At 44.0% G+C, this 15654-nt stretch overlaps 1 protein-coding gene across 1 annotated transcript; it reads right to left on the bottom strand.

The window, feature by feature from the left end:
* Positions 1-8154, bottom strand: LOC130596842 (V-set and immunoglobulin domain-containing protein 4-like). Its single transcript, XM_057404839.1, has 7 exons — positions 8013-8154; positions 6684-7040; positions 5789-6070; positions 3755-3823; positions 2930-3043; positions 1611-1632; positions 1-762 (listed from the first exon to the last, which is right to left on the bottom strand). Exons 1-7 carry the CDS (start codon positions 8065-8067, stop codon positions 567-569), a joined length of 1095 nt encoding a protein of 364 aa, XP_057260822.1. The 5' UTR covers positions 8068-8154; the 3' UTR covers positions 1-566.
* Positions 8155-15654: the final 7500 nt, after the last annotated feature.

Genomic DNA, 15654 nt, shown 5'->3' with positions numbered 1-15654 from the left:
CTCCTAGGGTGGTAGAGTTCTTGGTTTTATCCTGTCCTTAATCTGTCTTTCAGTGTTTCTTTAAGGGCTGTCTCACATTTAAGACATTCTACCACCCATGCAACACTGAGGCGTGTGGGAGGAGAGATGCCAGTTCCCAGGCCAGCCTCGTTCTGCACTTCTTACTGAAAGATGATGAGGATGTTGAGCCCCTCTTGCTGCTGGTTCTGCTCCTACCACACGAAGGCTGTGAATGCAGATCCTTTTGGTATTGCAAAGCGCTGAGTTAGTACAGTGCTCTTGGCCTGGGATCTGCATACCCTGGCTTTTAAAGGGCTTTCTTCTACAGAGGGGGTGGAAGGAAACCAAAAATGGCAAAGTCAGGAGGTCTATACAGCAGTTTGCAACAAAAGTTCTCAAAGAGCTTTGCATTTTCATTGAAGAGATTGTTAAGGCTCCACAAGTCATGAAGGAGCAAAAACTGCTTGTCCAACTTATTTTAGAGAGGTTAAGGTGAATAGGAAGAGATATTTCGCCTGAATGAAAAGTGCTCTTCAGGACTGCTACATGTAGCAATAAGTTGGTTCTCACGCAGTGTCCCCTACTTCATATTCAGATTCCATGGTGTTTCCAACACAGTCATGTTCATTCTTTTTCATATTTATTTCTTCAGATCTTTTGTCTTTCACAGGCTCCATCGCATACTTGTTTTCAGTGGAGATGGGTTCCTCATAGTAGCCTGCACTTTCACACCTTGAAGCAGCTGCTGCCCTTGAGTTATGGCTGAAATCAAAACACAGTAGGAAAGAAGAGTTGCAATCAGAGTAGTTGAAGCATCTCCCAACCCTCAAGATTGTAGCTGAGGAACTGAATGTGGCCCATATCCACCATGTAGCTTATGATATCCAATATCTTTAAAACAGGGGTAAATCCTCTGAGGAGAAATGCCATCACACCATTTGTTCAGTTGCTCAGGGTTCAACTGTTAGTGGGTAAGCACAAAATCTTGGGTAAACACTGCTGGCATGTTCTCCCATGGCACTCTAATCATTAGCAATTCGATGTATATCTGGATAAGTGGTTCTCTTGCGTGTTTTCACTGGATTATTAGGCTTTTCAGTAAAGCATCCGTGGGTTATGAATAGATCAGAATTCTGAAACATGAGTTTAGAAATAGCTATAACTTCCTGCCACAGCTGCAATTAAAAGAGGCAGGTTCAGCCAAGGATATTTCAAGGATGAATCAAAGTATATTCTGTGCATCTGGAGCCTTAGCTTTCTAGAGGGGGAATTCCTGTCCTTTACATTTGTAAAAACACTGGGAATTTATCCTTGGCTGTGATCATTCATAGGCCTTATTGGGCTGAAGAGTTAATAAACAGCTCTTGCTAGTTTTTATGATTCTAATATTGCAAAGGAGAAGATCTTTCTTGTGACATTATTTGTTGACATGGAAAGTCTACAGATCATCTGTACAGTGTACTACAGACTAACTTTGAATGTCTTAATCCGTACTGCTTAAGAGACTTTTAATCTTGACAGCTAAGTAGCACCTGTTTGGTTTTTTTTCCCTCTTCTCTGATACAGTCCCCAAAGACTCAGCAATATGTCAGATAAAGGGTTATACTCACAATTTTACTTCATAGGTCTGAGCTAGAAAAGAATAATCAGAAAAGTGCGTCAATAATTTGCATTTATAGTCTCAAAAATAAATTCTACTGTCTTTTCTTGATACAAGAAAGCAGCCTCTGAAGACAGAATAAAAATAGGAACCTTAGAGATAGTGCTAGGTGGGAGATGACTCCTATTCCCAGGATTCAGTTCAAGGAAATGAAAATAACCCATATTCCAGCTGTAGCACAACTGGGTCAAAATAACTGAAACCAGGGTTAAAGTTTAGAAACTGGAAGTTAAACTGAAAGTTCCCAGTTCCCACAATTTCACTATATGAATTGTTCAGTAAAGAACAATTTGGGAAGAGGTTATTCGAGATTCCTTAAAAAAAGGCAAAAAAAAAGAGTATTTGGTAAGAATTATTATTAATTGGTAGCATGGAGTTGTAGAAAGGCAATTAAAAGACACAAATGGATAAGGAGAAAACTATGGCCATCAGTATTAAAAAACCCAAACCAAAACTCCAGTGTGTTCTCTGTACACTGCTGAGTGCTTCAGCGAGCAAGGGGACTCTCAGCAAGCGGTCAGGAGATTTCTAGCATTAGCACAGAAAAGACAGAATTATTCAGTAAATATAGCCTACATTTGAAGAGTAGAAAGGAAATGAACTGTTACTGAATAGGGAGAATTAATGATGAGCTCCCTCCCTCCAGGTACTAAGGGAAATACTGAACAGCAGCTGGTGCAAACAGGTATTTTAAAGTAGCAGGACAAGATTAACTTGCTACCAGATACCTTAAAAGATCTGATCAACAAACTCAGTCCAGCAGGTTGGTTTGAGAGTCATGGGATGTCTGTGGGGACCAGAGGGTAAGAACAATCCCAACATAACCGAGGCAGAGTAGAGGGCAGCATGGCAGAGAAGGTGAGCGCTGCGGGATGGCCCAGGGGAGCAGACCCCTCTCGGAACCAGCACGGGATGAGTGTGGCAGAGGCTGCTTCATCACCATGCCAGCCCTTCCCACAGCACTCAGTGGTGTGGGAGCACCCGGGTGATGCTGCCTGCTGGGCTCCTCTCGAGCTGGTCCCCGGCAGACCATCTTCAACTGCAGCAACTGCTTATCTCTGAGGAAAAGGGACTTCTACACCTCTTTAGAGCTTCCACCACCTGTTTTGATCCATGCACAATTTGATCGACTGCCTATACGATGCAGATGGCAGAGCTGCTACTGGAAGCAGTGAGCACAGTACCAGTCCCAGCCCAAAAAAACATTTAGAGGTAAAACCAAGCTGGGCATGCACAATATAGTCTAGTTTTCCAGACCATTCTACTCACCACTTTTGGGCTTCCTCATGCGGATGATAAGAAAGATGACAAGCAAAACCGCAGCAGCACACACCACCACAATCAGAATGATGAGGAACAGGGACAGGTGAGTCCCTTGGACATCTAGAGCAATACAGCAGAAGACTTTCAAACAGAGAAGCCCTCCTGGGTCATGGTAGCAGAAGCAGTTACATGATGCTGACCACTTTCTCAAGGCCAACAGCAGCCAGCCCTGTCATGAACACATGGGGTTGTATGCATATGCCTGTCCTTGCTTGTCTGCATCCCGACAGCACCTTGCTCTTGTGTGGCTGAGCCAGTCCAACTCACTGTGCATGAATCTCTCAGAGACTGTGGGCACAAAGACAGCCAGCAGAGGCTCACCGAGACTGTGAGCTGGGCAGAATAGTTGCTCTACATGTCATGAAATAAAGGGTCTCAGCTTTTCATTCAAGCATACTGTTCAGTTGAGTTTGAACATGTTTAAACCTGCCATGTCACAGCAAAGTTGAGGATGTATAAAAAATATGCTTGAGTTGCACACTGAGGCTTTTCTGCTGTTGCAGTTTTGACACTCAAAGATTGAAATGGACTACTGTTTGGGAACATAGGAACAGCTCTGCTTCAACTATAAAAGCTTCCTTCCTGCCTTAAAAACGCCAGACTCTTCGAAAGAGTGAATCATGAATCATGAGCCATGAATCACCTAGGTCCCTTGAGAACAGCTGTTAATACAATTTGCAGCCAGAAAGCAGAACACTAATTTTGAGGCTTGAGGTGTGGACTATTTGGGTCCCTAATCTCATTCTTAGGTTTGTTTTGCTCTCCACTTACTCTGAGTTGTATAATTCTTTTCTGGATATCCCACACCATTCTCAGAAGTCACTACTGTCACGGGAGGTTCTGCAAAACAAACAGGAGTGAAAGGCTCACAGTGCATTTCCAATCCTAATTTTAGCACCAGAAGATCTGGAATTTTAGGATCAAAAGAGAATGTCTCTGTCACATTTACAAGGCAGTAAAAATAGGCAAACTCTAGAAATGAGTGCAATATATGCACTGTAATACTGAGAGAGTATGCATGGTACTACATATACTCACTGGATGCATACTATGTGTGCTATATATACTATGTATACACAGACTATATATATATCTACACACACACTAGGTATACATAGAATCATAGAATAGTTAGGGTTGGAAAGGACCTCAAGATCACCCCATGGGCAGAGGTGCCTCACAATAGACCGTATCACCCAAGGCTCTGTTCAACATGGCCTTGAACATGGACAGGGATGGAGCATTCACCACTCCTTTTGGCAGTGCCTCACTACCCCATGTATTAGTAGTGGAGCCCAAGACATCACTGAGATGCTCCTGATCACCATCTTCATTTGGGTTTTTTTCCTGCAACTGTCATCATTTTCCCTTAGCTACTGGTCACTGCTGTGTAACTGGTGGGGCACTATAAACCCAAAACATAAAGTTTCCAGAAGCAGACCTACTGTAGCCCAGACATGAATTTCCACACCCCACAAAACCAAACTGGAAATCACAAGCTCTCTCTCACAACAACTGCTCTTAGTAAGGTAGATTGTACCCAGTGAGGTCTGGAGCAGCTTTTGCATAACTTGGATATGTCACTAGAGATAACAGCTCTGCTTCCCACTGAAGCAGCTTTCATTCCAGACCAGAAAGCAAGTAAAGAAGCCCTTTAAAAAAAAGGGCAGAACCCAGAACATTCCATATTGATCTAAAAGACAGGAAATTATATTTCTACTATGTATGTGCACTAAGACACATAAAGAGTCTCTTAGGCAGAAACACAACCTTCCATGCATCAGAAAAGAGAAGCTCCTCTGAAGAGGAGGGGGGAAATCGAATAAAGAAAATAAACAAGGATAGAAAGCTGGAACCAATGATACAAAGTGCTTCAGAGGCCAGAAGTCCAACACTTTTCGTATTTTCCTTTTTCAGGGAAGGGAAGTAGGAATGTTGTTCCATTCTGGAAGGAATACAGATGCTTTCCATCCTGCTGTGACTCTGGGAACTCACCTGTCACTGTGAGCTCAACAGCATCGCTCTGCTGCACAGCCCCGGCTCCAACCCACCTACCTGCAGCTGAGCACCCTCACCTGGGGAAAGCAGTGGCTGACACTGCTGGAGTCCCTCTCTGGAGACATTCAAAACCCACCTGGATGCATTCCTGTGTAACCTGGTCTAGGTGGCCCTGCCTTGGCAGGGGGGTTGGACTGGATGATCTCCAGAGCTCCCTTCCAGCCTTAATGATTCTGTGACAGGGAGTATCATTTCTATCCCACCTGCAAAGAGGATCTGCAGCCCAAAAGGAGCATCAAGTGGATTTGTCTCACTCACCTTCTCTGTCACTCACAGAGTGGCAGGGTGAAAGCAGCCTTTCCCCTGCAGCCCAGGTCACTTACCTGTGGTCACTGGCTGGGGCCCATTGCCTCGAGGGGTGAACAGGGGTGTGGTGTGTTGGCCCGTCCCAGGGGTGGTCTGCTGTGTGACTGGGGACCCTGGGGGAGAGACTAATCAACCGGCCGTGTCCCCTGCTCTCTGTTAGCAGTGCAAGTCAGGTAAGAGCAAGACATGCCACGGGTAGGAGCCAGACTCCTATCCTGCACGGCGCTGGTCCCAAAAGAACACAGGGGACATTGTCGTAAACCCTGCCATAATCAGGCACACTCCGAAACAGGAGGAGTGTCAACCTGTGGTTTTCTCTCTGGGAAAGCAATGAGGACACAATTCATGTTAACATTACATAGCTGATCCTCCTGCGAAAGAGGAAACTCCCTGTCTCAGTCTTCTGCAGCAAAGATGAGGAACTCTATCGTGGGCACTCACCTGTCACTGTGAGCTCAACAGCATCGCTCTGCTGCACAGCCCCGGCCCCAGCCCTGTTCTCCACCTCACAGTAGTACTTCCCAGTGTCGGAGGGCTGCAGGCTGTCCCACACCAGCTCAGCCTGCCCGCTCAGCAACAGGGCTTTCCTTCCCGGGGTGCCCCTGAACCAGCGGTAGCGGATGGGGGGGGACCCGCTGGCCACACAGGTCAGGCTGGTCCTGGCTCCTGCGGGTACTGTGAGCCCCAGTTCGCCGGCCCTGATGATGGGCTTGGTTGCTGCCACTGGAAGACAAAGCAGATGGGATCCAGGTCACGCTGGCTCTAGTTGTGGTGGGGAAGGTCCCCCTTGCCATGGCAGTTCTTGCTCTGGCTTTGGGTGCTTTCCCAGGAGGAAGGGGGGGCTCCTTTCATGTCGCCTCTCTGCACGGGTTAAGCTTGACTTAGCTGTGACTGTACCAGCTATATCACCCATTGCACCTCCTACACAAAGGATGCTGATGACATCCCCCTTCCTCTATAAATCATCACTGCTCAGGCAAAGGGAGATCAGGCACATGAGATGAAGTTTGGTCAAAGAAAAGCAATGCAATGTTCCAGAAAGTTCCCCTTTGGTGCACATCCCTTGGAAGCATTGCGCTGCTGGACACAGGTAGAGCCAGGGGCAAATTGGTAAGCAAGAAGCCACAAATCCTACCCCAGACTCCAAACTGCAGGGTGCCATATCTTGGGCAAAATTCCTCTCTCTGACCTATTTGCTGCTTCTTGCCAGAGTCTAACACTGCTCAGCAAAACTCTCCTGCATCAAAGTGGGTGGTCACTGCCTACCTGATCTAATTCCTAACAGCCTTCCCGAGCCAAGCTTTCCACCCTTGCACAGCTTCCTTCTAGGGTTTACCTTTAACAATCTCCAGTTCAGTGGTGATCTCTCTTACTATTAGGCTGTCACTGCTGTCCCTCCAGGTGACCTGGCAAATGTAGGTTCCCTTGTCAGAGACCTCCAGGTTCAGGATGTGGAGAGACACGTTCCCTGGTGCATCGTTCAGGACACTGACCCTGCCCCTGTAGTCAGACAGCAGAACATGGTCGCCAGAGTCATCCCTCCGAAAGATGGTGACAGAATTCTGGTCACGGACCACCATCCACTTGAGTATTTCCTGTACCAAGTCCTTCACAGGCACATAGACACATGGCAAGGTGGTAGAGTCCTTCCATACACCCTCAATCTCAGGTTGGCCAGTCAGGTTCAGAAAAGCTGCAGGAAGAATGGAGAAGAAACCTTTGAAGAAAAAAAGCAATCAACATGAAAGCAGCTCCTGGGTGATGAAGCAATGGTGAGAGCATCAGCAAGTGGAAGCCACCAAATCAAAAGGATGGGCAGCCAGTGTGGATGATGGGCTAATAAAAAGCAGCATGGCATGAGGAAGGCAGATGGGGGCATGAAGTCATGGATGCATGCAGTTTGCCTCTCATGCTCTGCCTGGTGCTTACCTGCAAGCAAGTGAACACCTGGAGGCAAGTGAACAGGGTCAGAATTAGCAGAAGTCTTGGGCCTGAAGGAAGGCACTTGTCTCAAGCCCTAGTTGCCCAGCTCAAGGTCACAGCTGGTGTCTGCACCCACCACCCAACATCACGTTTGGGGCTTTCCTGGGAAGCACCACACGTTAAGAGCAAGCCACAGCTTTAATGGCTTTTCCTCCTCCGCTGTGCATTTATTCTCCTGAAAGACTGCTTTTTCAGACTAAGCTGAATTCAAGCAACTTAAGAAAAGGCTCAAAGAAGTCTAAAACTTGTTAAATTTTCCTATGAGGCCCATTACCTTTGTTCCAGTACATTTTTGTCACTCTTGGGTTTGAACCTATGCTTCCATTGACACTTCTTCACCTTTTTCTCCTGGTTTGCAAACCTCCCCTTTCCTGGGAACATGCACTATCCAAACTCTTTGTGCTGGGCTGCTCACTGTGTTCTGGGAAATAACCATCATAACATATATGGGATCTCTGTACTCTAAGAACATAGGCAGCATTTCCAAAGCCATCATGCACTGTTGTGCCCTGCAACCACTGGATTTGAAACAAAAGAACACCGAGCCAGCAGCACACAAAGATATTGGCCTTTTTTTCCATATTTCTATTCCCCAAATAGAACCACCCCTGCACAAACACACACAGAAACACCCGTACCAGGGAAGGAGCATCCTGTACAGGAGACCTTTCCATAGACTCACCATTGCAGAAGAGAAAAGGACTCAAAACCACAGCTGCTCTCACCAGCGTTTCCATCCCCCCCAGAGCTGCAGTTTCTCCCTGTCAAGTAGAGCAGAGCCACTCTCTCCAAGCTAGAGGGTAAATCAAGAACACTTGAGCCTTCGCTCACTTTGTCATCAAGAACCCAGGACAGCTGTTGATGGCTTTTCCTTCCTCTTTTTAGAAAAAAAAAAAGAACATCTCAGTGATGACTCGTAGAGGTGTGAGCAGAACAGAAGTCCTAAGGGAGGGTGGAAAGAGGAAAGCTGAAGTTATTTCTACCCTATTTCATATTTCCTGCTGAGTATGCGTTCCTCTCCTTCTGTTTTTTAGCTCCATTTTATAAAAGTTTCATGTTTCTTCTCTTTTTCTCTTCGCATTGATTACTAAATAATAAGCTTTAATATGCATGTTACCAACAATGCGAGTACATGCGAGACCACCCTTAAGGAGCTAACCAACCAAGGTCCTTACAACCCATTTTCTTACCAGCTTTTCTGTTAAGGTCAGCACTGTGCTTTAGATCAAAATTCACGAAACAGCCTAAATCTTTACATTACCAGTGTGAAACACATGATCGCTGTAGGTGCCTTCCAACTGAAACATTCTATTCTGTATCATAATATTCCATTTATTTAGTTATTTAGTAATTTAGTTGCATGATTGAATTCATTGTATTCAACTAAGAAACTGCATTAGGGCCACCTGCATTTCCCTGTAGACTACTTTGGAAACAGGTAAACAGTTATATACCTAGACAGGAAAAAAAAGGGAACTTACCAAAGTAGAAAATCTTAGAGACTATATAATAGTGTGTTCTTAACTGCAATGAGATGTGTTATTATTAATTAAAAGTAATATTAGTTGTAGTTAATCTGCATTAAGTGATTGAGCACTAGACCTGCACAGGAGAAGAATCTGTTCTCTACTGAGACATTATCTTCAAGAGATTTTATGTGCCTTATGCTGTCTTCTGCAACTCTTATTTTCTCTTACATTCTAATGACAGAAATCTGCTGCTTCATTGTGTTCAGCCAAATCAATATAAGCACTTTGCTATTGCTGCATTCAAATTCAACACCCAGTCCTCAAAATGCAAGTACCCAGAACAAATAGATGCAGTCAGCAAAATCCTAGACCGTGTTCTGAAGTACAATCCTCCTTTAATGACAGTGAGACCACGTTTGCACCCACAGCAGCACAGTACAGGGTAACAGAGCAATCAGTGTTGCATACCTGATTCTGAAGTAGTGGTGGTGTGGGGAAAAAGTACTTCATATGAACTATATATGGCTTAAAGACAGCTCCACCTACACTGTCATTTGTAGGCAGATTCATTAGGTTGTCATGTAATTTAACATTAAAATCAGGAGATATGTGTATGCAGTCCTGAGACTCTGATATTATCTTCTTCTTTTTCTTTCAAGGTCTTCCCTTTCATTATAGTTGCTTGCTTTTACTTATACTCTTACCTTGGAGTAATTGATAGTTCATTTTGCAAAAAAGGGTGCTTAAAAGTATATATGCATATAGAATAGTGATTTTTTTTTGGTTAACTATTTGTTATTAACATTGATCTAATGATGACAATGTTATGGGTAAAAGTTTTAATTTGGTTCTTATCAGGTTATACCATTCTGATCTCTGTTTCCCTGAAGCTGGTGGTTTTAGCACACACAATTTTCATGCCTTTATTTGGTTAAAAAATCTTTATATCCTTGTGATTGTTGATCAGTCACAGCCTAAATGATCATCTATTTTAATAAATTTCTTACCATCTACTATATTTGCAGTTATACCTGTAATTAAAAGGCATCTAATTAGCTTAAGGTCTAAATGCTTCTGAAAATATGCTACTTAATAAAGCAGAGAAAAAGGTTCTACAGAGATTCAGGTGATTTTGGGACCTGATTTCACATGCTTCTCCCTTGTGCCCTGTATTCCTTCCTGTTCTGTTGACAGGCAGGGTACGCCACAAAATGACCACACACTAGCAGTATAATATGCACAGTTTATTAAACAAGCACACTGAAGTGAATAAGCACACTAAAGCAAACAAGCACGTTAACGTGAATGGGGTGTTATCTCTCTCTCTCTGTTTATAGTAAATGAGTCCAATGCAGCAAATCAGAGATCTATACATAGAAAGTACGGAGGAAAATTAGCAACGCATCAAATCATTAAGAAGAAATACATCACCAGATACCACCAAATCATCATCCAGACCCACACTCCAAGCTGGGAAGCCCCACTGCAGCCAGTGCCAGCAGTCCCAGCTAGTTGGGAAAATTCCTATGCGGTGTGTCCACCCCTAGGTGCGGCCTTGGATTTGGCCACAAGAGGCTTCTGCTTTTATACCCTTTAAAAGTCAACTGGTTTTATGCCAGCTCTCTAATTGTTTGTTCGTGGGGCCATGCACCTTCTGATGAGTTCACTTTTGTCAGTGCCTAGAGCATTGTCCAGGCACCCCAGTGCAGCCACATATAAAGGTCACAGAACAGCCGCACACCACTGTTTTCCTGCCTCTTTCAGACAGTCACACTGAACATAAATATATACACCCTACTGAATACACTTCGACCAAAAATCTGTATTCTTGGTTATGTCTCTCAGTCACGAGAGGGTATCGACTCTCAGCTAGGTTCCCATCCATTACAATTCCTCAGAAATCTTCCATGAGATGCAACTCCAAGCTGCAGTCACTGGGATGGGGAAAAGCAGGAAAAGCTTCCATGGGTCGCAGCGTTCACATACTTGTTGGCTCATAAAAGGATGAGAAAATAGTATGTTAAGTTCAAATTAATGAAATTGCTTTCTGGGGAACATGGTTGGCTGGACAGGAGGGCAGAAGCCTCAACTGACTCAGACTAAGTCATAAGGGAACCTGCCACTAGCAGGGTACGTACAAACCAGGAAGCTAAAACTCAAACTGCTGACAAAATCAGGATGTGTAGATATTTACGTATTTCTGTTTACATTTACCTGTTCGGCTGGGGGGGACACTAGCAGGAGGGATCTCTTGTCTTTTACATGACGCAAGCACAGACACCTGCACACTAAGATGACTTTGTAGTAATCGCTTGCTTCTGCTTTGGGAAAATAGGATAACAGATAACTACTTTTCAAAACAGCAATCTTATTTTAGGAGACAGAAAAACATTTTGAGCAGGCACTGGATGAGGCAGCATCATACAGTCCATGAGAGACAGAGCTCATGTTCTGGAAAGCTCTGTGTTAGCAAGTACACAGCATGAGATAATAAATGAAGGCTTTGCTGACATGGTCTGCGTGCTGAGTGCTAGTCTGGGACAATATAAATACTAATTGTAAAAGGAGCCTCTGCAGGGCACTTTTCACTTTCCCACGCTGTGCTTGCCATGCCTGAGTGTGTTCCGTAAATTCTCAGCACACGGAAGTCAAGGAAAACCAACCTTTCCTTCCCAGCCACAGGGCACTAAAACCAAGAAGTACAAGCAGAAGCTGTGTGCTGACGCCAGAGGAGGAAGGAAACTTGCATTATAGTGAAGCAACTGTGGTCACTGGTAACACCAAGTTGTTACCCATCAAGTTGCAGTCCCAACCAGCATGCTGCTGTGCATAGAGGGGGTGGTGATCCTCTGCCATCCACTCACTGTGGATGCAGACAGGCTTGGGTACCTCCTCCTAACAGGAGAGTCTGTCCATATCCCAGTGATACTGCCACTGCTGTGCCCATGCCCTTACCTTGAAGCGGAGCAGCATGTTTTCCTTGAAGCATCCTTTTTTCTTGGCAGTGGAAATGATGAATAGAGTTCTTCTAGGAATATCCTACAAAAACTGTAAAGCCCACACTGCCAGTTAACCTCAGCATGGGCTCTGCATAGTGCACTGTGCCTGGGCCTGAGGTCTGCCTGGTGCTGAGATCACCTATGCTGTTCCCTATTTCCTTCTCATGTTATCTCCAGTAAATGTTTTAATCCATACCTGATGGAGCTGAGGGCTTCTCACTGGAGTTCATTAAGCTCCCTTGCACTGGTGCACTACATCTGGTGTACCTGGCAGAGCCCCAGAGAGAAATAGCTCTTCAGGAAAGGGTAGCAAGGCAAGGATGGGGTGGGTGCCTGACTAGGGAGGATGCTTGTGCAGTCCTTGGGCTGAGCAACCACAGTGTGAGCTGGCAAACTGGGAAAGAGTAATCTGGGTGTCCCACCCCAGCTGAAATACTAACCGGTCTCCAAAAGGAAAAGGAAAAGGAAAAGGAAAAGCCAGCTGCTCTGGCTACACCCACAAGAACAGATGAAAGGGTCAAGCCCTGCTGCGCTGGCAGTGGGGTACAGCAGGTACAAGGCTAACACTAGGATCCTGCGACATGGGATGCCAAGTTTTGACCAAGCAACAGGGACCCTGGACAATCCCTCACACTCTGTGTGAGGTTACACCCCCCTGGCTGAAACTTAATGGCCAAAAAAAAAAAACAAACCAGAGCGCCATGGCTCTGAATTAGAATTGTTGGTTTCCGCAATAGCATCTTTTTTTTAACAAACGGGTAAGTAATAGAATGAATCTAGAAATCAGAATAGAAATAATGTTAAAGGAAGAAGCCATAGGTAAGTATTAGAAGATGCTCAATCTGTCTGATAACCACCCTTAACAGCTGTAACATAGTGAATCTAAGTTAACACTGTACGATACATGATCTTAAGGTGCCAATACCTTTTTTTTAAGGGAAGAGATGATGGTTCCTATGCCTAAACATACCAACTGCTGATTTAAGCAAAAATATCAACTTTGTTCATTATAGAAAAGAGAGAGATGGGGAATTGGAAGTGTGGAGAGGGAGGTGTGTACTGTGTGCTCCTATCAAGGAAAATATTCCAACTCTGTGAACAAAGGTAACAACAAATTGAAAGCTTTTGTTAATCTTTTTTATAAAGCAGGTAACAGAGGGACCGAGTATCCCAGAAGTTTCTGGACTCTTACCAACTTAATGCCATTTCATCCTCCAGGACTTTCACACAGACTCCCATTGAGCTTTCACATCACCACCTATGAAATCTGTCAGATTCCCTCACTGCGTAATGTGGAGGCTGGCTCCCAGTAAGCTCCCACCATTTGTAGGCAATGCCAGAATGCCCAAAGCCAGCCTGGCCCTTCACTGTCAGTGGTGTTCAATCCCATTCCCACAAGCTTTCATTCCATGGTATGTTGAATATGGATTAGTAATAAACCTTATCTTTCTTCCTTCCTCAGGCTGACACCTCTGCAAACAGGTGCCAGGCTATGCGTAGCATGTCAGTTACTTTTCAGCCAGCCTAATAGGATACTCTGGAGAGCACTACAGCTCTCCTTTCTAGAAAACTCAGTAAGCCACTTTGGGAAGTATTAGCACACACAGAGGAACAAACAAAACAAATGTACAAGAAACACAGTAATGGTTTTGCAATTCTTGCATTTAATTATTTCAGGATGTGGATTTTTCCTTCTACTCAGCCTTCCCCTTTCCATTATCATATTTTTTTTACTGTTTTTTTTAGGAAACTTGCATAAACAAACACTTTTCCTAGACCAGTACATAAACCAAACACAGATGCACAAGTTTGTATTTGCAGTTTTCTTAAGCTTTGGTTTCTTAAGAGACAAAGTGCATTAAAAAACTTTTATGCAACCAGATCAAATATCTGATGGTGAGATACATTGAGATCAGAGGACTCCGTGATGGAAGAACATGACAGTAATCCATAACAGGAACTACACTTCAGTCTAACCTGTTCAGGAAGTCGGAGTTATAGATCAGCCTCTCAAAGAATGTGGTTGTCTGCACAGTGCTGTCGAAACAGCACAGAAGAAAAGCCTGCTTTCTACTGCTTCAACTCTTGGCAGAACTCAGACCTTTGGGAAGAAATAAAAACCCCAAAACAACAAACCAAACCTGAACCCAAGACAGAAATGCATTTCACCCATTTCCTCTCTCCCTTTAGCTCATGAAAACTTGAGACTATTCAGCCCTTTGTCTCAAGAAGTAAGCAAATGAAAAACTGGAAAAGGCTAGAATAAGACAAACTTGACAAAAGGCAATTTAAAAGATACAAACATGAGGGGGCATGAGGTAAAGAACAGTTCCAGAAGCATGAGAATAAAATGACACAGTAAAAGCATTACACATATACACACACTCAGTAGCAAGATCCTCCTCTGCACCAAAAGATTTGACAATGAAGCACAAATCCAATTAAGCCCAGCATAGATATCATGCATTATCTACTAGGCTTCAGAATATCAAATTACCTTGGGTTCTTGAATATAAAAGAACTCAAAACTTACAAGTTCAGAAACTTTGGAGAGAACAAAGCCTGTAGGTAGCCTGAATTCCTAAAACTGAAATAAATTTCAAGTAATTGTGCTGGTAGGAAACATCACAGGAAATTATACAACAGGTTTGTTACCTGTCTCCAGGCTCTTCTAGCCCCATCAGTTTAGTAACACAACAGCAAATTTCAGGTTTGTGTGGTCTAGTGGTAGACTGCTACAAACCTGGTATCAGTGAAGAACTTGCTACCTCACTGACACCAGGGGCTGATGTCTGCATTACAGCTGCTCAAAGAAGTTGGGAACACAGCAAAGAAAGGAATTTTGGGGAAAGATGTTCTTGATTAAGCAGACACCAGTGTTTGTAATTTGCTGTCGAAGGACTCAAATGCAGCTGGTTAATTTAGCTTCCAGAAGCAAAAAAAAATGCTCATGTAGGGTCAGGTAAATAAGCAGTTACCACAAGCAGAAGAGAAACCTTAATGTAATGACCTATGTCAGTGCAAGTTACCCCATGACTCTTTTTCTTGTTGTTTATTCCCCCCCTCCCCCCCTTTTAAGGGAAGCTGCTGGACTTTACTAGACGTCAATCAGTTCTACTCAAAATTTCTGAGGAGGACACATGACCTGTGTGCTATGTGCAAGCTATCCTACAAGAACTGCCATGCAATGTGCATGAGAAATCAGCATTATGCAGGGTGGCGAGCACTTCCTACCACAACACCTACAATCCGTGGCAATGGATGTGTGTTAGCATGTTAGCAAGTAATATTCCACCGTTAAAATGCAATTTTCCATAGGAAAAATGTTCCCTGTACCTAGGAGCAAATCTAGGAGCACGGAAGTGATCTAAGCAGATGCAAACAACTGTAGCCATAAACTATCAAAAAAAAGAGATCTCAAATTGAAAACAAAATTAAAAAACAGAAATAAATCCTAATTCCAAACAGTAGACAAGCCATCTACTGAAACAGGCTCTAAGGAAGAGTAAAACCCATGTTTAAAATATTACACACATTACTATTCAGCTAATAAAATAAAACAAAACCAAACAACCAACACATCCCCCCCCCCCCCCCCCCCCCCCCCCCCCAAGAAAAAAAAAAAACCCAGCCACATGTTACAAACAGGATACAAACAAATCTCCTCTTGCAATAAAGATATTGGATAAAAAGTTATGGAATATGTTGTGGTATGCTTATAAGGAGGTTTTTCTTCCCCCCACCCCCAGTGCCTCCACTCCCACCAGCTCCTGCTTTCACCACCTTTTCAGTTTTTCCAGATATGCTCTTTGCTTGATGAGAACTTTCATTTGTCCATAGACATATGTCCATATGA

This window comes from Pezoporus wallicus, unplaced genomic scaffold (genome assembly GCF_028554395.1).
Source record: "Pezoporus wallicus isolate ANWC-B61680 ecotype Strahan unplaced genomic scaffold, APGP_CSIRO_Pwel_v1 contig_5104, whole genome shotgun sequence".
NCBI lineage: Eukaryota > Metazoa > Chordata > Aves > Psittaciformes > Psittacidae > Pezoporus > Pezoporus wallicus.
Note: the sequence above shows the minus strand (reverse complement) of the source record. Positions and strands in the feature narration are given on the sequence as shown.